At 40.0% G+C, this 25778-nt stretch overlaps 1 protein-coding gene across 1 annotated transcript; it reads left to right on the forward strand.

Moving 5' to 3' along the window:
- Window positions 1-13191: 13191 nt before the first annotated feature.
- LOC120043122 (mucin-5B-like) lies at window positions 13192-25718 on the forward strand. Its single transcript, XM_038987843.1, has 30 exons — window positions 13192-13216; window positions 13915-14176; window positions 14450-14564; window positions 14836-14926; window positions 15024-15130; window positions 16340-16556; window positions 16652-16777; window positions 17046-17163; window positions 17262-17400; window positions 17938-18048; window positions 18189-18258; window positions 18494-18631; window positions 18735-18899; window positions 19009-19103; window positions 19324-19450; window positions 19559-19814; window positions 19988-20036; window positions 20315-20422; window positions 21226-21377; window positions 21456-21594; window positions 21913-22023; window positions 22280-22459; window positions 22593-22832; window positions 22913-23069; window positions 23186-23314; window positions 23824-23974; window positions 24079-24122; window positions 24210-24302; window positions 25012-25135; window positions 25625-25718. Exons 1-30 carry the CDS (start codon window positions 13192-13194, stop codon window positions 25716-25718), a joined length of 3933 nt encoding a protein of 1310 aa, XP_038843771.1.
- Window positions 25719-25778: the final 60 nt, after the last annotated feature.

Raw genomic sequence — 25778 nt, forward strand, 5'->3', positions numbered from 1 at the left:
GGGGTCAGAAGTTTACATACACTCAATAAGTAAGTGGTAGCATTGCCTTTAAATTGTTTAACCTTGGGTCAGATGTTTTGGGTAGCCTTCCACAAGCTTCCCACAATAAGTTGGGTGAATTTTGGCCCATTCCTCCTGACAGAGCTGGTGTAACTGAATCAGGTTTGTAGGCCTCCTTGCTTGCACATGCTTTTTCAGTTCTGACCCACACATTTTCTATAGGATTAAGGTCAGGGCTTTGTGATGGCCACTCCAATACCTTGACATGGTTGTCCTTAAGCCATTTTGCCACAACTTTGGAAGTATGCTTGGGTCATTGTCCATTTGGAAGACCCATTTGCGACCAAGATTTAACTTCCTGACTGATATCTTGAGATGTTGCTTCAATATATCCACATAATATTCCTACCTCATGATGCCATCTATTTTGTGAAGTGCACCAGTCCCTCCTGCAGCAAAGCACCCCCACAACATGATGCTACCACCCCTGTGCGTCACGGTTGGGATGGTGTTTTGGCTTGCAAGCCTCCCCCTTTTTCCTCCAAACATAACAATGGTCATTATGGCCAAACCGTTCTATTTTTGTTTCATCAGACCAGAGGACATTTCTCCAAAAAGTATGATCTTTGTCCCCATGTCAAGTTGCAAACCGTTGTCTGGCTTTTTTTATGGCGGTTTTGGAGCAGTGGTTCTTCCTTGCTGAGCAGCCTTTCAGGTTATGTCGATATAGGACTCGTTTTACTGTGGATATAGATACTTTTGTACCTGTTTCCTCCAGCATCTTCACAAGGTCCTTTGCTGTTGTTCTGGGATTGATTTGCACTTTTCGCACCAAAGTACGTTAATCTCTTGGTGACAGAACACGTCTCCTTCCTGAGCGGTTTGACGGCTGCGTGGTCCCATGGTGTTTATACTTGCGTACTATTGTTTGTACAGATGAACGTGGTACCTTCAGGCGTTTGGAAATTTCTCCCAAGGATGAACCAGACTTGTGGAGGTCTACAATTTTTTTTCTGAGGTTTTGGCTGATTTCTTTTGATTTTCCCATGATGTCAAGCAAAGAGGCACTTAGTTTAAAGGTAGGCCTTGAAATATATCCACAGGTACACCTCCAATTGACTAAAAGTATGTCAATTAGACTATCAGTGTAACGGCTTTCATATTCGTCCTCCTCCTCGGACGAGGAGAGGCGAGACGGATCGGACCAATACGCAGAGTGGTTAGTGTTCATCATGATTTATTATAACTAAAAACTGAACACTGAATTACAAAACAAATAAACGAAGTGCAGAAACCTATACAGTACCGTGTGGTGAAAACACAAACACGGAAACAAACACCCACAAAACACACGTGAAACCCAGGCTGCCTAAGTATGATTCTCAATCAGGGCAACGATTGACAGCTGCCTCTGATTGAGAATCATACCAGGCCGAACACAAAAATCCCAACATAGAAAATCAACCATAGACAAACCCACCCAACTCACGCCCTGACCAACTAAAATAAATACAAGACAAAGGAAAACAGGTCAGGAACGTGACAATCAGAAGCTTCTATGACATAATTTTCGGGAATTTCCCAAGCTGATTAATTGCACCGTCAACTTAGTGTATGTAAACTTCTGACCCACTGGAATTGTGATACAGTGAGTTATAAGAGAAAAAATCTGTCTGTAAACAATTGTTGGAAATATTACCTGTGTCGTGCACAAAGTAGATGTCCTAACCGACTTGCCAAAACTATAGTTTGTTAACGACATTTGTGGAGTGGTTGAAAAACAAGTTTTAATGACTCCAACCTAAGTGTATGTAAACTTCCGACTTCAACTGCATATGTACAGTACTGGATGTCTGTACCAATGGCCCAAAATTATTATTAAGTTAATTACTGGCTATAGGGATATACGGCATAGAGCTCTGGTTGTTGTGTCCAGTTCTGAATGGCCCTTGTAGTGTGTAGTCTCCATGGCTCTGTGGGCAATGACTAAAACCAATTATTTTGCAACATGTTATGGGGTAAATACGCATTATTCTTTTGTGGCGTTAAACATGAATACTGGTATAATATACAAACTGATTTATTTGGTAACACTTTACTTCAACCCTTGTGTTGTCTTAAGGGTAAAAAATGACCCGACACTCTGTTTAACAGCAGAGAAAACCCCCTAAATTATATTTTTTACAACTTGAAATTGTATGACTTTTCCTAGAGTGGCACCAACATTAGAAAAATTGAAACATCGCCTTTGTTCATATTACACCACCAGGGTACAAAGATTGTCTTTGGGTCATTTTTGACCCGGCAGTTATAAAATAATGTACACACCACAAAAACCACAGACACACAGACACACAGACACACAGACACACACACACACACACACACACACACACACACACACACACACACACACACACACACACACACACACACACACACACACACACACAATGAGAACTTGAGATTATGTGTGCTACTGGTTGAAATCAGCCAGCAGCTCCTGAAGAGGAAGATCACCATGTTTGGCACAGTTAGAAAGAACAAGCCTGAGCTTCCCCCTGTACTCCTTGCAACAAGGGGGAGAGAGGCTTTCTCATCAAAGTTTGCCTTCACCCCCACCACCACTCTAGTTTCTTACCTCCCAAAGAGGAACAAGAATGTGGTCCTCCTAAGCACACTGCACAAAACGGCTGAGATCAGTGATCATGAGGACAGGAAGCCAGCCATCATCCTGGACTACAACCACAACAAAGGAGGCATGGACAACCTGGACAAGGTGATTGGAACTTACAGCTGCAGGAAGATGACTGCCTGCTGGCCCCTGGTCATCTTCCATAACATCATTGATGTGTCCTCATACAATGCCTTCGTGATATGGAACAAGATCAACCCTATCTGGATGCCTGATAAGCGGAACAAGAGGAGGGTGTTCCTGGAGCAGCTGGGAAAGGCACTTGTAACCCCACATATTCAAAGAAGGGAGCGCCTACCCCGCAGAGCAGCTTCTGCAGCGCTTGTGAAAGCTGTTCAGGGGGCTGAATCTTGTCCTGATCCACCTGAGGCTGCAGCTGGGGCAGGCAAGAGAAGGAGATGCCAATTCTGCCCCCCAAAGAAGGACTGTAAAACAAATACTATGTTCTGCACATATGAGAAATACATCTGCAAAGTCCATGCACACACACTTGCATACTGTCCTACATGTGATAATTAGAGTTGATTGATTTATGTTCATCACATTTTTGTTTTGTATCTATTATCTTAATTTATTCTTATTTATTATTGTTGCTTATACACCTTGTGGGTGGGGGCAATGGTTAAAAAAATGGGAGAAGACTAGTATTTTGTAGTTGAATTCTTCATTGTACAGTAAATAAGAATATATCACTGTTGCCAAAAAAGTTCAAGACTGTTATTATTTCCCTTCAATAAAATGCATTCAAAACAACTTTATGCACATTTCTTCTGCTTTCCTAGGCTATACACGTGCTATCTCTTGCTAAAAAAAGTATGTTTACACCCTATGCAGTACCTTTAGCAATTATAATAATAATAATAATAATAATAATAAAATTCTACTTTAGTATAGAAAACAATTATGACAGGTGTGTTGTAATAAAAATGAGTGGTGTCCACTGATTAAATGCAGTCTTTCTGCATTGTGAAGAGGGAAAACCCAGATATTCACAAAGTTTGTAATGAATGACAAGTTGTTTCTTCATGCAAAATACATTTGGGGTTTAAAATTCTATCAAGCTGCTTTATTTTAGGGGTTAAGTGAAGGCGGGTCATTTCTTACCCTTAGGATAAGGGGAGTATACAGAATGTTAAGACTAGAGGTCGACCGATGATTTTTCAACGTCGATACCGATTATTGGAGGACCAAAAAAAGCCGATACCGATTAATCGGCCAATTTTTATTTATATATTTGTAATAATGACAATTACAACAATACCGAATGAACACTTTTACCTTAACTTAATATAATACATCAATAAAATCAATTTAGTCTCAAATAAATAATGAAACATGTTCAATTTGGTTTAAATAATGCAAAAACAAAGTGTTGGAGAAGAAAGTAAAAGTGCAATATTTGCCATGTAAAAAAGCTCATGTTTAACCTCTACTTCCACACAATCCCGGATCCGGGAGCACCCCCATCAGCAAAAAAAGCTGACTAGCATAGCCTAGCATAGCGTCACAAGTAAATACTAGCATCTAAATATCATTAAATCACAAGTCCAAGACACCAGATGAAAGATACACATCTTGTGAATCCAGCCATCATTTCTGATTTTTAAAATGTTTTACAGGGAAGACACAATATGTAAATCTATTAGCTAACCACGTTAGCAAAAGACACAACTTTTTTTACTCCACCATTTTTTTCCTGCATAGGTAGCTATCACAAATTCGACCAAATAAAGATATAAATAGCCACTAACCAAGAAACAACTTCATCAGATGACAGTCTGATAACATATTTATTGTATAGCATATGTTTTGTTAGAAAAATGTGCATATTTCAGGTATAAATCATAGTTTACCATTGCAGCCACCATCACAACTCTCACCAAAGCGACTAGAATAACTACAGAGAGCAACGTGAATTACCTAAATACTCATCATAAAACATTTCTGAAAAATACACAGCGTACAGCAAATGAAAGACAAAGATCTTGTGAATCCAGCCAATATTTCAGATTTTTTAAGTGTTTTACAGCGAAAACACAATATAGCATTATATTAGCTTACTACAATAGCCAACCACACAACAGCATTGATTCATGCCAAAAATAGCGATAACGTATAAACCAGCAAAATATATAAATGTTTTCACTAACCTTCTCAAACGTCTTCAGATGACAGTCCTATAACATCATATTACACAATACATATAGAGTTTGTTCGAAAATGTGCATATTTAGCGGCACAAATCGTGGTTATACAATATGAATAGTAGCCAAAATGCAAACAAAATGTCGGGAGAAATCTTGGGAGAGGCACCTATTCTAATCGATAACTAATCATAAACTTGACTAAAAAATACAGGTTGGACAGCAAATGAAAGATACATTAGTTCTTAATGCAATCGCTGTGTTAGATTTTTTAAATTAACGTTACTACAACATACAGCGTGCATTAAAGCGAGACCGCACCTAGATTCATGGCAGAATAGTGGTTTCACATTTTTCAACAGAACAACGAATTAACATCATAAATACTTCTTACTTTTTGATGAACTCCCATCAGAATCTTGGGCAAGGTGTCCTTAGTCCAAAATAATCGTTGCTTGGTTGTAGATTGTCCTCTTCAACGTTCGAATTAGCAGTAAACATTAGCCATGTGGCAAAGACGTGTCCGACTCACTAAAACGCAGGACAAATATATATCCGAAAATCGCAATATACCGATATAAACTGATATAACTCGGTTTAATATAACAACATTATGATGTCTTTAACACCTATATCTAATAAAAACAGAGCCGGATATATCTAAGGCCTATAACCGGAGCGTTCTAGAGCCACAGCCAGAGGTCCTTCCTGCGTCAGAGCGAAGTGAACAAAGGCCGGACCCTAGGTTCCCAGGCCATTTATAACCTCTCAGTTCTGCCTAGCAACTCCATTTCAATTCTCACTATTCGCTGACACCCAGGGGAAGACGTATGCAGTGCATCTCAACCAATAGAAGACAGGCAGATTTATAAACAGATCTCAGAACAGCTTGCAGAATTCAGCATTCTCACATCCTCATAGGAAAATTGCTCTAAGTCCAATTCTGTTTTACTCACAGATATAATTCAAACGGTTTTAGAAACTAGAGAGTGTTTTCTATCCAATAGTAATAATAATATGCATATTGTACGAGCAAGAATTGAGTACGAGGCAGTTTAATTTGGGAACGAAATTATTACAAAGTGCAAACAGCACCCCCTATTGAGAAGAAGTTTTAAGTTCCTTTCTCAGAACATGAGAACATATGAAAGCTGGTGGTTCTTTTTAACATGAGTCTTCAATATTCCCAGGTAAGAATTTTTAGGTTGTAGTTATTATAGGAATTATAGGACTATTTCTCTCTATACCATTTGTATTTCTTATACCTTTGACTATTGGATGTTCTTATAGGCACTAAAGTATTGCCAGCCCAATCTCGGGAGTTGATAAGCTTGATGTCATAAACAGCGCAATGCTTGAAGCACAGCGAAGAACTGCTGGCAAATGCTCGAAAGTGCTTTTTGAATGAATGCTTACGAGCCTGCTGCTGCCTACCACCGCTCAGTCAGACTGCTCTATCAAATATCAAATCATAGACTTAATTTTAATATAATAACACACAGAAATACGAGACTTAGGTCATTAATATGGTCAAATCTGGAAACTATCATTTCGAAAACAAAACGTTTATTCTTTCAGTGAAATACGGAACCATTCCGTATTTTATCTAACGGATGGCATCCATAAGTCTAAATATTGCGGTTACATTGCTCAACCTTCAATGGTATGTCATAATTCTGTACAATTCTGGCAAATTAATTACGGTCTTTGTTAGGAAGAAATGGTCTTCACACAGTTCGCAACGAGCCAGGCAGCCCAAACTGCTGCATATTTCCTGACTCTGCTTGCACAGAACGCAAGAGAAGTGACACAATTTCCCTAGTTAATTAATTGATGTTTATGGTGAGGTACACATTGGTGCTTTTTTCGCAAATGCGCTTGTTAAATCATCACCCGTTTGTTGAAGTAGGCTGTGATTCAATGATAAATTAACAGGCACCGCATCAATTATATGCAACGCAGGACAAGCTAGATAAACTAGTAATATTCACAACCATGTCTAGTTAACTAGTGATTATGTTAAAATTGATTGTTTTTTATAAGATAAGTTCAATGCTAGCTAGCAACTTACCTTGGCTCCTTGCTGCACTCACGTAACAGGTAGTCAGCCTGCCACACAGTCTCCTCGTGGAGTGCAATGTAATCGGCAATAATCGGTGTCCAAAAATGCCGATTACCGATTGTTATGAACACTTGAAATCTGCCCTAATTAATCGTCCATACCGATTAATTGGTCGACCTCTAGTTAAAACTACACAAGGGTTAAGGTAGGCTACACATACAGTATAAACCACTTACTAGTAGTTTATAAGTCTGTATATAAATTGCTAAAAAGCCTTTATTGTGTCTTATTAGCCATTTATAAGGCCTTGTTTAAGTGTTTTCCTATTCCAAGTAATAGAAGGTGGATATCCTATCCACCTTCTGCCCCCAGCTGTGCCCTGGACACCATATGTGAATTGATTGCCCCCATCTATCTTCAGAGCTCGTACTGTTAGTTGACCTAAACTGGGACATGCTTAACACCCCGGCCATCCTACAATCTAAGCTAGATGCCCTCAATCTCACATAAACTATCAATGAACCTACCAGGTACAACCCCAAATCTGTAAACACGGGCACCCTCATAGATATCATCCTGACCAACCTGCCCTCTAAATACACCTCTGCGGTCTTCAACCAGGATCTCAGCGATCACTGCCTCATTGCCTTCGTCCGTAATGGGTCTGCAGTCAAACGACCACCCCTCATCACTGTCAAACGCTCCCTAAAACACTTCAGCGAGCAGGCCTTTCTAATCGACCTGGCCCGGGTATCCTGGAAGGATATTGAACTCATTCCGTCAGTAGAGGATGCCTGGCTATTCTTAAAAGGTGCTTTCCTCACCATCTTAAATAAGCATGCCTCATTCAAAAAATGTAGAACCAGAAACAGATATAGCCCTTGGTTCACTCCAGACCTGACTGCCCTTGACCAGTACAAAAACATCCTGTGGCGTACTGTATTAGCATCGAATAGCCCCCACGATATGCAACTTTTCTGGGAAGTTAGGAACCAATATACACAGGCAGTTAGGAATGCAAAGGCTAGCTTTTATAAACAGAAATGTGAATCCTGTAGCACAAACACCAAAATGTTCTGGGACACTGTCAAGTCCATGGAGAAAGAGAGCACCTCCTCCCAGCTGCCCACTGCACTGAGGCTAGGAAACACTGTCCCCACTGATAAATCCACGATAATTGAGAATTTCAATAAGCATTTTTCTACGGCTGGCCATGCTTTCCACCAGGCTACCCCTACCCCGGTCAACTGCCCTGCACCCCCCCAAAGCAACTTGCCCAAACCGCCCCCATTTCTCCTTCACCCAAATACAGATAGCGGATGTTCTGAAAGAGCTGCAAAATCTGGACCCCTACAAATCAGCTGGGTTAGACAATCTGGACCCTTTTTTTCTAAAATTATCCGCCGCAATTGTTGAAAACCCTATTACTAGCCTGTTCAACCTCTGTTTCATATTGTCTGAGATCCCCAACGATTGGAAAGCTGCCACAGTCATCCCTGTCTTCAAAGGGGGAGACACTCTAGACCCAAACTGTTACAGACCTATATCTATCCTACCCTGCCTTTCTAAGGTCTTCGAAAGCCAAGTTAACAAACAGATCACCGACCATTTCGAATCCCACCGTACCTTCTCCGCTATGCAGTTGGGTTTCCGAGCTGGTCATGGGTGCACCTCAGCCACGCTCAAGGTACTAAACAATATCATAACCGCCATCGATAAAAGACAATACTGTGCAGCCGTATTCATCGACCTGGCCAAGGCCTTCGACTCTGTCAATCACCACATTCTTATCGGCAGACTCAACAGCCTTGGTTTCTCAAATGACTGCCTCGCCTGGTTTACCAACTACTTCTCAGACAGAGTTCAGTGTGTCAAATCGGAGGGCCTGTTTTCCAGACCTCTGGCAGTCTCTATGGGGGTGCCATAGGGTTCAATTCTCGGGCCGACTCTTTTCTCTGTACACATCAATGATGTCTCTCTTGCTGCAGGGGATTCTCTGATCCACCTCTACGCAGACGACACCATTCTGTATACTTCTGGCCCTTTTTTGGACACTGTCTTAACAAACCTAAAAAAAAGCTTTATTGCCATACAACTCTCTTTCCGTGGCCTCCAACTGCTCTTAAATGCAAGTAAAACTAAATGCATGCTCTTCAACCGATCGCTGCCCGTACCTGCCCGCCCATCCAGTGTTACTACTCTGTACGGTTCTGACATAGAATATGTGGACAATTACAAATACCTAGGTGTCTGGTTAGACTAAACTCTCCTTCCACACTCACATTAAGCATCTCCAATCCAAAATTAAATCTAGAATTGGCTTCCTATTTCGAAACAAAGCATCCTTCACTCATGCTGCCAAACATACCCTCGTAAAACTGACTATCCTACTGATCCTTGACTTCGGTGATGTAATTTACAAAATAGCCTCCAACACTCTACTCAGCAAATTGGATGCAGTCTATCACAGTGCCATCAGTTTTGCCCCATATACTACCCACCACAGCGACCAGTATGCTCTCGTTGGCTGGCCCTCGCTTCATATTCGTCACCAAACCCACTGGCTCCAGGTCATCTATAAGTATTTGCTAGGTAAAGCCCCGCCTTATTTCAGCTCACTGGTCACCATAGCGGCACCCATCCGTAGCACGCTCTCCAGCCTGGTATATTTCCCTGGTCACCCCCAAAGCCTATTCCTACTTCGGCCGCCTTTCCTTCCAGTTCTCTGCTGCCAATGACTGGAATGAATTGCAAAAATCACTGAAGCTGGAGACTCATATCTCCCTCACCAACTTTAAGCATCAGGTGTCAGAGCAGCTCACAGATCATTGCACCTGTACATAGTCCATCTGTAAATAGCCCATCCAATTTCCTCATCCCCATATTGTTATTTAATTATTTTTTTGCTCCTTTGCACCTCAGTATCTCCATTTGCACATTCATCTACTGCACATCTATCACTACAGTGTTTAATTGATAAATTGTAATTACTTTTCCACTACGGCCTATTCATTGCCTTACCTCCCTAATCTTACCTCATTTGCACATTGTGTTATTGACTGTATGTTTGTTTATTTCATGTGTAAGTCTGTGTTGTTGTTTGTGTCGCACTGCTTTGCTTTTTCTTGGCCAGGTCGCAGTTGTAAATGAGAAATTGTTCTCAACTGGCCTACCTGGTTAAATTAAATCAAGGTGAAATAAAATTAAAATAAACACATCAGAAGTCATGAGTTAGCCATAATAAAGACATTACTATTTAATAAAGAGCAAGTTACACAAGTAGCTGTCTCAATGTGGAACTAAGAAAGACAGTGTGTTATTTGCATCAATATGCAGCAAGTGCTATACATAGTTGCCTGTCATATTTGATGACCTCATTGGACACATTAAATACATATGGAGAGCATCACTGTCCAAATTCACATGGAGACCTCTGTACAGTATACTAGCAGCAAGTGATAATACATAGTGGTCATTCTAATTTAAAGATTCTATGGAAAGAAGTTTAGTTCCTAATTGTTATTAGATACTTATGTACTGTACATGCTTATGAACTACACATTAGTGGCTAATATGTGTGCCAAAATATAAAATGTTACCATTTATTTACTTTCAAGGATATGACTGAATGTTTGAATCACAAGCTGGTATCAATATCCTTAATAGTCTTGTCAGACTATTAATCTTTCTAACCCTTGTGGGAAATTAATTAATCGCTCAGTGACAATTGCCTTTTCTAATCTCAAGTCAAGTGATGATTTGCAACAGGAACACAGCTTTAACAATACATTCTATTCATGAACAGTTTTAATGGGCGTATTTTGAAGCCAAAAAGGTGTTTACATGCCCAAACACTCTCGTTTTGAACCTTAGTTCTGGGTCGTTCCATTTGATTTCAATCAGTTTTTGACTGCACCCCTTTTGATTTGAACAAAACATTCCATACCTATTTGCTGTGGTAGAAGTGGTCAGAAACATTTATGAGATAGAAGTTCTCAAAGTTGACCCATTTTGCATACCCCACCCTACCATGAGACATCCATGTCTTCAGCACTGGAAAATATAAACGGTTTCATTTTAAATCATTTAAAATCTTACAAACAGGGTTGTAAAACTACTTTATAATATCTTGAACATATATTTTAAAATAAAACTAGATTTTTTTTTATCCACAAAGATGGCTTCCGGTCCACACACTGTCGAACGTCAACTTAAAAAGGAATGGCTATTCAATTATCTATATTTTTATGATTTCAATAGGTTTTGTGTGGAAGATTGACAGCATAATGTAAAACAACTGATGTTCCCATTCATGTCAACATTCTCTGATGTGTGGACCTCCAACCATCTTTGTACTATCCTTTAAAAATTGACATTTTGATTTTTTCAGCCAAAACATGACACACAACCTGTATTCAAGAAACCAATGTCGGGCACAACACAAACACCTCAGATGATGTAGAATAGGGTCTAAGCTACAACATATACAACAACAAAAAATTGTATCAGTTCATGCATTTTTTGACAATTGATGTTAAAGGTTAAAAAATTTGAATTTTTACCAAAACAAATTATTTTTTCAAGAAATTATAAAAAAGTTTGACTACCCTGTTTGCAAGTTTTTAAATTATATCAATCTCAACCGTTTGTCTTTCCAGTGACAAAGACATGGATGTCTCGTGGTAGAGTGGGGTGCAAAATGGGTCAACTGTGAGCACCTCTATCTCCTAAATGTTTTGGTATTCAGGTCCAAAAAGTTTGTTTCTGACTACTTCTGATAGGCAAAAATGTCTAGAAGGTTTTGTTCAAGTTAAAAGGAGTGCAGTCAAAACGTTATTGAAATCAAATGGAACGACCCTTCTACAAGAATATTGATATAAGGACATGAGGTGGTGGAGCTACATTCCACAGCACCACATAATCACATTGTGCATTACAACAATACTAATGGCATTTGGAAAACTTTTCGTGATTATAAAACAATTAATTAGTAAAGTAACCAAGGGTTTTCCTTCATATCAAGTCATGAGCAATATTGCCATTGTGTGTAAAAACTCTTTGTGACAAGAGAAACAATAAGAAATCGTAGCCTCAGTGTAAGGACAATAGATTGAGTCAGTAATCACTCTTATCAGAGAAACACACCTGCAGCGTGTTATATTGGACTGTTGAATGAGTCATAAGAAGATAAACAAAACATAATAACACAAACACTTTATGACCTGTTTTGGTGTTAATTCAGTCCATATATATATAAATGAATAAATACAATCAATCTAATGGATAACTAATGCAACAATAATGGTTATGGACATTGTCTCCTGAATGATGTGTCAGGGATATATCCTCCTGGGTTGTGGTTCAACTGAAGACTAGGTTGACACATGCGTTTGGTTTATTTGGTTGGTCACAATAAATATTGGAACTTGGTCACAAGGTTAACAAATCCAGGAACCACTTGTTGATGACACCTTTTTTTGTGCAATGAGTTTATTACATTTAACCGGGCAAGTCAGTTAAGATCAAATTCTTATTTACAATGACGGCCTACCGGGGAACAGTCGGTTAACTGTGTTGTTCAGGGGCAGAATGACAGATTTTTACCTTGACAGCTCGGGATTCGATCCAGCAACCTTTCGGTTACTGGCCCAACACTCAAACCACTAGGCTACCTGCCAACCCACCTACCGTTTAAACCTCTCATATTGGTATGAGAGGGCCATGAAATCCTTGGAACGGAGCCAGCCCTTCTGCCACACCTTCACACCCAGAAAGACCAAGGACCTTCCCTTCACTCAGGTGGTATAAAGCTAAGATCCAAGCAAGTACCTTTCTCATACCACCTGTGTTCACTACCCAGAGGATGACCATGGGGACAACACAGACACCCACATGGGTGTTAATATGGATGGCTCTGGCGATTGGTTTAACTGCCTCTCAAAGTGGTAGGTAGAATCCATGATTTTGATTTACCTGAAACCTTACTTTAGTGTTGACAGGGCTCAACTGTATGTTACTGTATGTCATAGCGCTCTCACAATAGCTCCACTGTTTATCTCATTGGACTGCCTAACAATGAGGGAAAATGCTCAGTCCTGCCTTTATGTGCCTTTTAAGCATGGGTTATGATTGATGAATAGGTAAATGTAGGATTGGCAAGAGAACTACATAACAGAGCCTGAAATACACAGGATTCCATAATGATTTACAGTAAAACTTCATGTAACGTAATAACATACACTTTGATTTCAGAGGATACATCAAAGGCCACAGTTAACATCATCCCCTCAATGTCAAGGATACCTGAGATTGCAGGTAAGCTTCATAATACATGTGCTATACAGATGCATGCGCCCTGAGTATGATGACAATGATTAACACTGCAGCCTTACATATCCACAGACAATGGTGAAAGGACAATAACCATGATGGAGACAGTCATAACAAGTAGTGCAACAGGTTTTGTGGATTAGCTGTTTTTGAAAAGCGTGAAGGAGCACTAGATTATTAATTTATTGTTCAAGTTCATAAACGTGATAGAGATTGGAAAGTCTTGGTTGGTTAGTTGATCAAATATTGAATTTGGCGTTTACTACTATATCCCATAGAAACGCTTTGAACGGTTTTGAAGTGTCTGGAGATATAAGAAATCTCAGGAAATATTTGTTTTTTGTACACATATCTAACCACCTTTTTTTGTTGGCACAAAACTACCTCCATACTTGCAAAAATGCAAAAAAAACAGATATCTTTAGCTTAAACTGACAGATTATGGTGGGGATTTTTTATTATGTTAATTAGATTGACACACGGGTGCGTCAGTAGACTCTTATGGTGAGTGAATGAGGCCAATCTAGCAGTCAACCAATGGACTCCAAGCAAGGTTTTACGAGGGGCAAAAATGGGAAATAATATCTGCTACCCGTTACCTATTTCTTTCTTTTTAAATATCTAAAGATTAAAACTGCTGAATTGTATGCTATCATAGCTGAATTGGTTGTCCTTTCCCACAGGAGTGAGTCCTATACATAATGGCCAAGTCTGCAGTATGTGGGGTAACTACCACTTCAAGACCTTTGACGGAGACATCTTTCAGCTCCCCTCCACCTGCAACTATGTTGTGACCTCACTGTGCTATAGCATTTATGAGGATTTCAACATCCAGATGAGGCGGCAGGTGGTGAACAACCAGCCCACCATTAGCAAGATCACCATGAAGCTGGATGGTGTAGTGGTGGAGCTATCCAAGGGTTCAGTTGTTGTTAATGGGAATAAGTAAGTTCCTCAAGAATTTCTCATGTAGCTGTAATTTTTAATCAGTGCTCAAATAGTTTGATGTCATATTGTTGTCCCAGTCGCTTTGACTTAACAGATTGGACTCAACCTTATACTGTGTAATTTTGCTCAAGCACATATTTAGAGATGAGAATGTTGTTTTTAAAGTACCAATGAAAATGTCTCAAAATGAAGTCAATTGAGCTAATGTAAAATTGGTTGGTCTGACTAAGTTCTAGTTAAATCTAGTGCTTTGTCTTCCTCTTCCTCCAGTGCCACCTTACCATTCAGCCAGTCTGGTATTCTCATTGAAGAGACTCCCTCCTACATCAAGATCAAAGCAAAACTGGGATTGGTAGCCATATGGAACCAGGATGATTCCTTCTTGGTAGTACAACAATTATGCATTTATGAATATTTCTAGGTGGAGTTAGGTTTTTGCAGTGTGGTCAATGTCTACATTTGAAGGCCTGTGCTGTGGTGGGCACTGTGTTAACAACAGTTAAGGTAGTTCTAATCTATAGTTATTTTATTAAGGAATAGGTTGTCACTCCTGTTAAATCTTTGTTTTGTTACAGTCATTTCCCGTTTTTGTCGAGTGTTATGCGGTTATGGAGGTAAAATGTCACCCTAAAATGTCTAATGGTCTTCTATTTCAGGTGGAGATGGACATCAAATTCAGAAATAAGACCTGTGGTCTATGTGGAGATTTTAATGGAATTCAGCAATTTGATGAGTTCTATAGCCATGGTACATTTTCACTGACACTATCAACACATCAACCATTGCCTATTATTTGGAATACAGTTGACATTTAACAATAATTGGATATATTTTTATGCCAAAGGTATGAAATTGTCCCCTGTCGACTTCGGAAACTTCTGGAAATTGGATGGTCCCACTGAAAGCTGTACTGAAAACACACTGCCTTCAAATCAGAATTGCCCCAATCTGGTAGGTTAAACTTTATCGCTTATGATAAGAATAGGGCTATTGGCTAGGCTGCTGTGTACTTAACAACATGTACAGTGGGGTCTGAAATGACTGACTCCCTTGATAAAGATTAGCAAAAATGACTGTGTACTGCTACAGTATATTGTGTGCTCCATTTCTTTGAAAATTATATTATTTTATACTAATACAATTGCTCTGAGAAAGAGATTTTGTTTTTAAAGTAATATTTTGTTTCTCTCCAGTCTGGGGTCAAAATTATTGACACCCCTGTTTTCAATACCTTTCAATACCACACCTTGCAAATAATGGCACTGAGCCTTTTTCTAAAATGTTTTATGAGTTGGAGAACACATTCTGAGGGATTTTAGACCATTCCTCCATACTGTGCTGATGGACTGCCCTCTTCAATTCAAACCACAGGTTTTCAATGGGTGTCAAGTTCGGAGACTGAGTTGATTTTGTGGACAAATATATATTTATTTGGGGATTTTGATGTGTGCATGGGGTTACTGTATTGCTGGAAGATCCACTGAAGGCCAAGTGGCAGTGGCAACAAGGTTTTGGCAAAAATGTCCAGGTACTGGGTAAAGATCATGATATATCTTTACAAGAGCCCCAGGGCCAGTGGAAGCAAAATAGCCCCTTTTTGCAATGGCCATCTCAGTCTCTCTTTGAAACCCATTGAAAATCTGTGGTTTGAATTAAAGAGGGCAGTCCATAAGAACAGCCAAAGGACATCAAAGATCCTAAACAGTGAAGGCTGCTGAGGGAAAGACGGCTCGTAATAATGGCTGGAACGGAGTAAATGGAATACCATTCCACAAATTCCGCTCCAGCCATTACCACGAGCCCGTACTCCTCAATTAAGTTGCCACCAATCTCCTGTGGTCCTAATCTGTTCTCCAAATCATAAAACATTTTAGAAATGCTTTTTGCAGTTATCCTCACAAGGTGAAGTACTGAAAGATAGTGAAAACAGGGATGTCAATCATTTTGACCCCTACCTTTCTGAGATTTTTTTTGTATTACTTTTATAACAAAATCTCTTTCTAGAAGCAATCGTATTAATATAAAATAATATATTTGACCAAATTTGTTTTGCATTTATTTTACACAGTAATTTCTGCTCGTCTTTATCAAGGGTGTCAATAATTTCAGACTCCACTGTATATGTCCTAATTATAACATCTCTCTGTTTTTGTTTTATAGAAACCAGTTTGTGAGCAGTTGCTCTCCGGTCCTGCCTTCAGCAGCTGTAAGGACTTGTTGGCCATTGACTCATTTGTTGAGGCCTGTGTATCTGACCTGTGCCACTGTGATAACAGCACCAAGTCCTTCTGCCTATGCAACACTATCTCAGAGTACTCCCGCCAGTGTGTTCATGCAGGCGGGAAGCCCAAGCAATGGAGGACTGAACAGTTCTGCTGTAAGCATGCCCTTACTTCCCGTATCAACATTCAAATCACACATTGGTTAGTTGCAACAGTGTACTCATATTTTGGCACAACCTTATCTTTGCAGATAAGACCTGCCCCTTCAACATGGAGTACCAGGAGTGTGGAAACCCCTGTGTTGACACCTGCTCCAACCCCGAGAGAGGCCAGCTGTGTGAGGAACACTGCTCAGATGGCTGCTTTTGTCCTCCAGGTAGGCAGACATATTTAAACGTTCTCTGCACATCCTCTTCTTCAAAGAGATGTAATAAAAATCCATTGGAATGGAGCAGACTGTATACTGATAGAATGCAAAGCAATTGATTCCATATTGTGGACTGGACTCTGTTGCGTTACAAAGGCAATTACAAGTTTGGTTTTTGTAATGGCCAGGTATATTATCTGATTCATGTGGGATTTAGTTCCTGACACAAGAACAAGCCAGTTGATCATAATAAACACATGTATGCTCTCACCCAAAGGAACCGTTTTTGATGACGTCAACAAGAATGGTTGTATCGCCTTGAGTCAATGCTACTGCCGCCACAATGGAAAAACCTACGCACCCGGAGAGTCTTATTCAAGCACTTGTAAAGATTGGTAAGAAAACCAGGCTAAGAATTCTGACTTGAGTCAAAAAGTTATTCCAGGGGTGACAATTTGTAAGTTCCATTGAATAATTTATATTTTGCCCTTAGCTCCTGTGCTGGTGGTCAGTGGAAGTGTGTGGACAAGGACTGTCCTGGCACCTGTGCTGTGGAGGGAGGATCCCACATAAACACCTATGATGGAAAAGCCTACACCTTCCATGGGGACTGCTCTTATGTTTTGACCAAGGTCAATATACAGTTTCCTCACCAAAGCTCTGTGTGCATCAATCTCATTCACATAAAATACATTTTGAAACGTGCTACCTTCTTTGTAGTTATTATGTCTGTATTACAGCTTTGCCTCCATCTTGTTTACTTTTCTTCTGGTATATCCAGTTTTTATGATGAAAATTGTAATATAGAAAAGGGCTTTCCAACCATGTTCCCGGAGTGCTACCGCCCTGTAGGTTTTCACTCCAACCCTAATTTAGCGCACCTCATTCTAATAATAAGCTGGTTGATGAGCTGAATTAGGTTAGTTACAACTGCGGAATGAGCTAAAACCTACAGGAGAGTAGCTCTCCAGGAAACAAGTTGGGGAGCCCTCATATAGAACAGTACTATTCATCTTGCATTGATACATTTATCTATGGAGAAATGTGGGTTGTTCATGTTTACTCTGTCTCTTGTTTTACACTGAGATATTCCTTTTTCAAAAAAATTCAGAAGGATATTTCCTTTTATTAAGGGAAATATTTGTAACAACTGATTTATGTTTTTTCAGGACTGTGATGGGATGCAATTCACTGTACTGGGTGATCTGGTGCAGTGTGGGCTTTCTGACAGTGAGACTTGTCTAAAGGCTGTTACCCTGTCCCTCTCAGAAGGAGCCACTGTAAGTATTCTTTGACTGACATGCTATCAGCCTTTGACTGCAGTAAATGTTTTTTCCCTAGTGTTGTTAGGTTTTAGACTTTAATGTATTATTTGAATATCATGAGTAAGCATATAGTTACACAATGCAACTCTACGCAGGTGATCAACATACAACCCAATGGAAAAGCCTTTGTAAATGGAATCTATTCTCAGCTGCCTTTTTCTGCTGGTAAGTTACAGTTGTTGTACAATTAACATACAGTACAATCAATGTGGTCATGACTAGGCATACATGAAACGTGTGTCCTACAGTTAAAGCACATCATTGTATGGGGAATACATTATGATAAATGGGAATGTTGTGATGGTGATGCAGCTTTATCATTCAACACTGACACATATATTTTACTTAACATCATAATGCTGAATCTTACTCCTTCCTCTTCCCACTTTGTTCCTTATAGCTGGAGTAACTATTTTCAGAGCCTCCTCATTTTTCATCATTGTCCAGACCACCTTTGGCCTCCAGTTGGAAATCCAACTCTCACCAATCATGCAGGTCTATATTGCTGCAAGCACCGTTTGGCAGCAGAGAACTTGTGGTATGTCTCATCATCCGTTGACCAACCACCACAGTCCACTGAGGTGTTCATGTTCTGGGAATGATTTATTTTCCCTGTATATAAATACATGTTCACCCTACAGGTCTTTGTGGAAACTTCAACAACAACCAAGGAGATGATTTCAAGGTCCTGAGTGGAGTGACTGAGGGCACAGCCATTGGTTTTGCAAACACCTGGAAAACACGAGCCAGCTGCCCAGACATCAAGAGTAGCTTGGAAAGCCCCTGCAGTTTAAGTCTTGACAATGGTATCTGCATGGTTTATCACCTTTCCATGTCTGTTTTAATTGTTATGGAGAATGGTGCAAGTGTTTCTTAAAGTTGGCCTAACTGTGGTTTATTTTTTCACTATTTCAGAGAAGTATGCCCAGCACTGGTGCTCTCAGCTGGCTGATCCTAAAGGGTTGTTTGCTCCATGCCACACAGCGATAAGCCCAGACATGTACAAAGAAGTGAGACCATTTCACCATGTGATTCATTTCGGACAATTTCCTAAGCATAACTAATTCACAAATGTATGTAACGTGATGCCAGCTGTTACGGGGAAATTGAGAATTACTTTGCTTCCTGTTAGGTATTGTTTATCTACACAGAATGTTATGCACACACAATTAATTAAAACTATTTTACAGTGTAATATGGATGCTGTTCTGACTGTGGTTTTCTATTCAGAATTGCATGTATGACAGCTGTAACTGTGAGAAGAGTGAGGACTGCATGTGTGCTGCCGTCTCCTCTTATGTCCACGCTTGTGCTGCCGAGGGAATCCAGCTCAGCGGCTGGAGAGACACTATCTGCAGTGAGTGACAGTCACACCATAATACCTAAGAAGATTTGTCAATTGTGGGAGAATTAGATACAAATATGATAAATATTTACATCAAACACTAATTGTTGCCATCCCCAGACAAATACTCCACCTCGTGCCCTAGCACCATGGTCTACAGCTACAGCATAAAAAGCAGTGATCGCTCCTGCCGTTGCTACAGCGACTCTGACTTTACCTGTTCAATCACCTTCGAGTCTGTGGATGGGTGTGTCTGTTCTGAGGGAACCTACCTGGATGATGAGGGCAAGTGTGTTGCACCAGCCAGCTGCCCTTGTTATTACAAGGGCTCAGTGGTGTCCCCTGGAGAGGTCATCAGCAAGGATGGAACCATGTGGTATGGACCAAGTTATTTACCTATCTATACTCAAGCTGTATATCATTGTAATTCACTACACATTTTATTTCAAAGGCATATTTTTGGGACTTTATGAACCAAGATCCTTAGGCCTTGCTTTCCTGTAGTGAGCATAGGGACATTCAAGTACCATTAACACCATTTTATTTCAGCACCTGCAAGGAGGGAAAACTCCGTTGCATTGGAGATTCACCCGATCAGCCATGTAAGTTCATGTATATAAATTGTCAAAACAACTCACAATTTTGAGCTATTGTACTGTGCCAGGCAACAGTGAATTTGAAATAAGTATATTCTTTTAATGGCACTCTGCCAAATCCTATATACATTCATGGTGTGTGGTAATAGTATGCTATTGGCAACAGAACCAGGCTATGTGCATGTTGAAATATTATCTCTCCATCCTAGTACACACTTTACAGAGCATATGGATTTTGTGAAAGACACAACAGAGTCATGACACATGAATTCCCTTTATTTCCACAGCATGTGTTGCACCAATGGTTTTCTTCAACTGCTCCAGTGCAAGCCCAGGAGTGAGAGGGTTAGAGTGTCAGAAGAGCTGCAACATTCTGGATATGGCCTGTGTAAGTCCCCTATTCACCTCGTCTCCAGGCCATTCCACACAGCGGATATAAGCCTTCGTACAAAACATTAAGAACACCTTCCTAATATTGATATTAATACACAATCCGTCTCAATTGTCTCAAGGCTTGAAAATCCTTTTTTAACCTGTCTCCCCCTCTTCATCTAAACTGATTGACAAGTGACATGAGTAAGCGATCAATGCTTTCACCTGGATTCCCCTGGTCAGTCTATGTCATGGAAAGAGCAGGTGTTCTTAATGTTTTCTACACTCAGTGTATAGTCATATAATGCCCATAGGATTGTGAATTAAAATCGAGAGTAAAATATAAACTTTCAGTTCTTTTTATATTGGTATAGTTAACCTCATCTCCAAGCTATTGCGCACTACGCATTTAAGCCTGGTGCATCAACGATTAAATGTTGTCCTTAGTGGGAGTGACCATATAATTCTATGGGAGTTTCCTTATTGAGTAAACTATTGGTCGTAATTTAATTTGAGCGAATCACACGACTGCGAGGCGTGGCTCTGTACTTGTGGTGTGCTAGCGTATGGGGGAGGGTTAGCGGGAAGGTGTTGTGGGAGATGATTGGTTGGTAGATTATGCTGAATAAGCCAATGACTATGCCCTGGGAGTTTCTCCTGGTCTCTCTGTATTGGCTAATGGCTAATGAAGGCCAAGTTTGACCTTTTGGTTCACCAGACTCCACGCATTTGTGCGGAACTTTCCGTGAACCAGATTAACGTATAGTTAACACAATTTTTACACAGCAGATTTTCAAATCAATCATTTTCACTTTACAGATCAGCACAGAGTGCATATCAGGCTGTATGTGTCCCTCTGGACTGGTATCCGATGGAAAAGGAGGCTGCATCAAGCCAGACCTTTGTCCTTGTTCTCACAATGGAGCTACTTACCAACCAGGAGACAGCATCAAGGTCGACTGCAATACCTGGTAAGGTTATCTTGCCTCAATTGGGGTTTTAAACCAATTAAGACTTCAGTCTGTTATATCTGTTTTTGCAACTTTCAGCACTTGTAAAGACAGAAAATGGCAGTGCACAACTAACCTGTGCCATGGAACCTGTGCCATTTATGGAGATGGACACTACATTACTTTTGATGGGAAACGATTCACTTTCGAAGGAGACTGTGAATACACTCTTACAAAGGTATGCTTGCAGGGTTTCTTGATAGTCTAAGTGATCAACACCAATATTACATGCTGAACAATAAGGGTTTGTGTTAATTGTTTTAAGGTATATACTGTAGGTGTTTCTGGGGAGTCTGAAAAGCAATATTTGAAACTGTTTGGACATTATCTGCTGTTGCTTTGTGGATGTTGCTGTAGCATTTCCAACAAGCTGAACCTTTTCACTATTTAAATGATTGACTTACAACATGTTTGGTTGGAGATCATGTGCCATCCACCAAAATACTATGTTGGCTGTTGTTAAATGTATTACTGAAATTGTCTCTACCTTAAACAGGACTACTGTGAGAACAACAATGCCAACGGCAGCTTCAGAGTCATCACTGAGAACATCCCTTGTGGAACAACAGGCACCACCTGCTCCAAGGCCATTAAGCTCTTCCTGGGGGTAACTAGATTCCTGCTTTCTGCCTGGCACATACCATTACTGAAGCCAAGACTACTAATATTCGGTCATACATACATACTTACATACATACATACATACATACATACTATAAAGCACACTATATACACATAAATCAAAGCTTCATGAGGCCTGGAAAAAAATTAACATTATGGCATACATTATAACATAATGAGTAATTACATAAATTAATATTTTAACTGTATACTCAAACTATTTAAAAAAAAATCTCTTTCAGAACAATGAATTAATTCTGACAGAAGGGAACTACCAAGTCGTTGAGAGAAATACAGGGGAGGCGGTTCCTTACCAGATTCGCACAATGGGTATCTACCTTGTGATTGAAGCCAATAATGGTTTGATTCTCATGTGGGACAGGAAAACAAGCATGTTCATCAAACTTAACCCACAGTTCAAGGTACATTTCAACTTTGATTGGATGACAAATTAGATATTAAAATATGGTTCTAGTATTCCATCAACTGGTATTCACAAGTCTGTTATGACTCCTTTTTATCACTCAACTGAATCTTTTGCTATGTCCTCTTCAGGGACATGTCTGTGGTCTGTGTGGAAACTATGATGGCAACGCGAACAATGACTTCACTACCAGGAGCCAGGCAGTGGTTGTCAATCCTCTAGACTTTGGAAACAGCTGGAAAGTCTCTGCAAGCTGCCCCGATGCAAAGAGCAAAAGGAGCCCCTGTACTGCCAACCCTTACAGGCAGTCTTGGTCACAGAAGCAGTGCAGCATCATACAGAGCAACGTTTTCACAGACTGCCATTCTAAAGTAGGTTTAGACTTTAGTCGTTCACTGAATGTTTTGGAATTTGATGTGATCATGTCAAATAAGATCTGTTTTCCAATTAGGTGGACCCCTCTCCTTTCTACGATGCTTGTGTGACAGACTCATGTGCTTGTGACAGTGGTGGAGACTGTGAGTGCTTCTGTACCGCTGTGGCAGCTTATGCAGAGGCCTGTAATGAGGCTGGAGCCTGCATAGTCTGGAGAAGCCCACAAATCTGCCGTGAGTTTCTAAATGTTCAATTCATTTAAGTGCTGACATAAAAATAGGCTTAATCCAGTCAGTTTAAACCAAATTGAAGATAATACTTACAGAGAGCTTTTGTCCATCACATACAGCACTGTTCTGTGATTACTACAACCCCACTGGAGAATGTGAGTGGCACTACAAGGCATGTGGAGCTCAGTGTATGAAGACCTGCAGGAATCCCTCCGGGAGCTGCTCAACTCAGATACCACCTCTTGAAGGTACAGTAGACATTATCTATTTTGGGCAACAACAATTTTATATAACAGGTACTTAGTATTTCTTTAATGTTAAAGCTAGAGTCCTTAATTGAAACAATAACAAAGTCGCAACCCCACCTCTGTTTAGGTAAAAAGCTGAGGGAAGGCCCAGGAAAATTGTAACCACTCTCAAATCCATAGACAGAGCTATGGATGCAAGGGCTGACAATTCATGATATAAAAATGATTGTTTAACCATGTTTTGAGGCTATACAGTGCTGGATTTAATTGGTTTTGTTTACAAACATTGAGGTAAAACAAGCATATATTTTGGGTTCTTATGGGGTACGACAGTTGAACAATGCTCAGGAGGCATTTATAAATGATATTCTTCAATAAGTAATGGAAATATATTATTCATTTATATGTCAGAAAATTGCTATAGCTACAAAATATTCTAGCTTTAAATTACCTCAATCAATAAATAGCTTTTTGATCATTAATATTTTAATATTTTTCTTCTTCTTTAGGTTGCTATCCAAAATGTCCTCCTGCTCAACCCTTCTTTGATGAAGATATAATGAAGTGTGTGGAGAAGGAGCAGTGTGGCTGCTATGGCAGAGATGGAAAACACTACAATAATGGAGAAAAAGTACCGACCACAGAAAACTGCCAGACATGGTAATACAGAGAATCTTGGTCTTGGCTAAAATTGTGAACACTGTAACTGTGTTTGAGTGTCAAGAATGAAACTAAGTAGAATTTAAATGTTTCTTTTTCCAAAGCTATTGTAATTCTGTGACAGTGGACTGCAAATACGATGTACAAGGTATGAACAGATCCTTCAACCAAAACAACAACACATACATGATTTCTGCAACATTCCAGTAGCCTAAATTATATCTTACCCTTTCAGCTTGCACTTGCACCTACAATGGGAACAAATACCCCAATGGGCATATCATCTATCACACCACGAATGGGCACAGCAGTTGTATCACAGCCATCTGTGGGAAGAATGGAACCATTCAGAGGGACATTTACCCATGTTCAACTACAACTCCAACTTTAACTCCAACGGTTCCTAACTCTACTCCATCCTCTACAGTGACAACAACTGTCTTTACTTTCTCAACACCCACAACTGGTGGGTACTTGAGACTAAGACTTGAATGACTGTGAATTAGTTGATGTGTGTAATGTAAAAACTACAGCAGGTATCTTTTCTGATCAAAATGGCTAAGAACATTGATAATTATGCACCAAAATTAAATGTTTTTACACAATTTAAAATAGTTTGTTTGTTTTAAGTTGAACTAAATAATTGTAATGTAATCCCTGATTCTATAGCACCAACCACAACTTCAACAGAGACAACAGTGTCTCCAACAACCTTTACTACTACATGTGGATATCCATGTGTGTGGTCACAATGGTTTGATACCACATTCCCTACACTTGGAACTCCAGGAGGAGACTCTGAAACCTACAACAACATAAGAGCAGAGGGACATGATATATGTGAGAAGCCAAGCAAGATCCAATGCAGAGCCGAGAAGTACCCAAATGTTAGCATAAGCCAAGTAGGCCAAGTGGTGCAGTGTAATGTAGCAGAAGGGTTGACTTGCAGAAATGAAGACCAGTCAGGCAAATTCCCACTGTGCTTTAACTACCAAGTTCGAGTCCTCTGCTGTGATGAAAATCTTTGCACATCTAAGCCTACAACCATTTCACCAACAACTACAAGACCACCTGTTACGACGACAACAACAACTACAACAGCAACCACTTCCACTTCATCAACAACCACGTTGACTACAAAAACCCCGAACTGCACAGTTTGTGAGTGGTCACCTTGGTATAACGTGGACTATCCTCAATTTGGTCCTGGGGGTGGCGACAATGAATCAATTAAAAAGATTATAGAATCTGGAAAACATATTTGTGAAAAACCAGTGGATGTCATATGCCAAGCAGTGCGATATCCAGGGGTCCCATTGTCTGAATTAGGGCAGAAGGTAGAATGTAATACGAAGGTTGGACTAATATGCCAGAACAAAGCTCAAGGCATTCCTCCAATATGCCTTGACTATGAAATTAAGGTGAAGTGTTGTAAGACTGTGAAATGTCACACTACAACACCAGTCCATACAACTACACCTACCGTCACAACTACAACAATGTCAGCATCCACATTACCGACAACAACAAGTAAACCAACAACAATCACTACTCCTCCAACCTCAACTCAACCTCTAACTACAACTCCAACTCCAACACCCAATACCACAATCTTAACATCGACTGCTCCACCTACCACATCAACAACAGTTCCTCCCATCACTACTCCTACACCCACTACTACAACCTCAACATCGACAGCTCCACCTACAACAAAAACAACAACTCAGACCCACAGCCCTAGTACAACTCCAACCACTACTCCTACATCAACCTCAACAGGAGTAACACCTACCCAATGCAG

Source organism: Salvelinus namaycush, unplaced genomic scaffold (assembly GCF_016432855.1).
Source record: "Salvelinus namaycush isolate Seneca unplaced genomic scaffold, SaNama_1.0 Scaffold873, whole genome shotgun sequence".
Taxonomy (NCBI): Eukaryota; Metazoa; Chordata; class Actinopteri; order Salmoniformes; family Salmonidae; genus Salvelinus; species Salvelinus namaycush.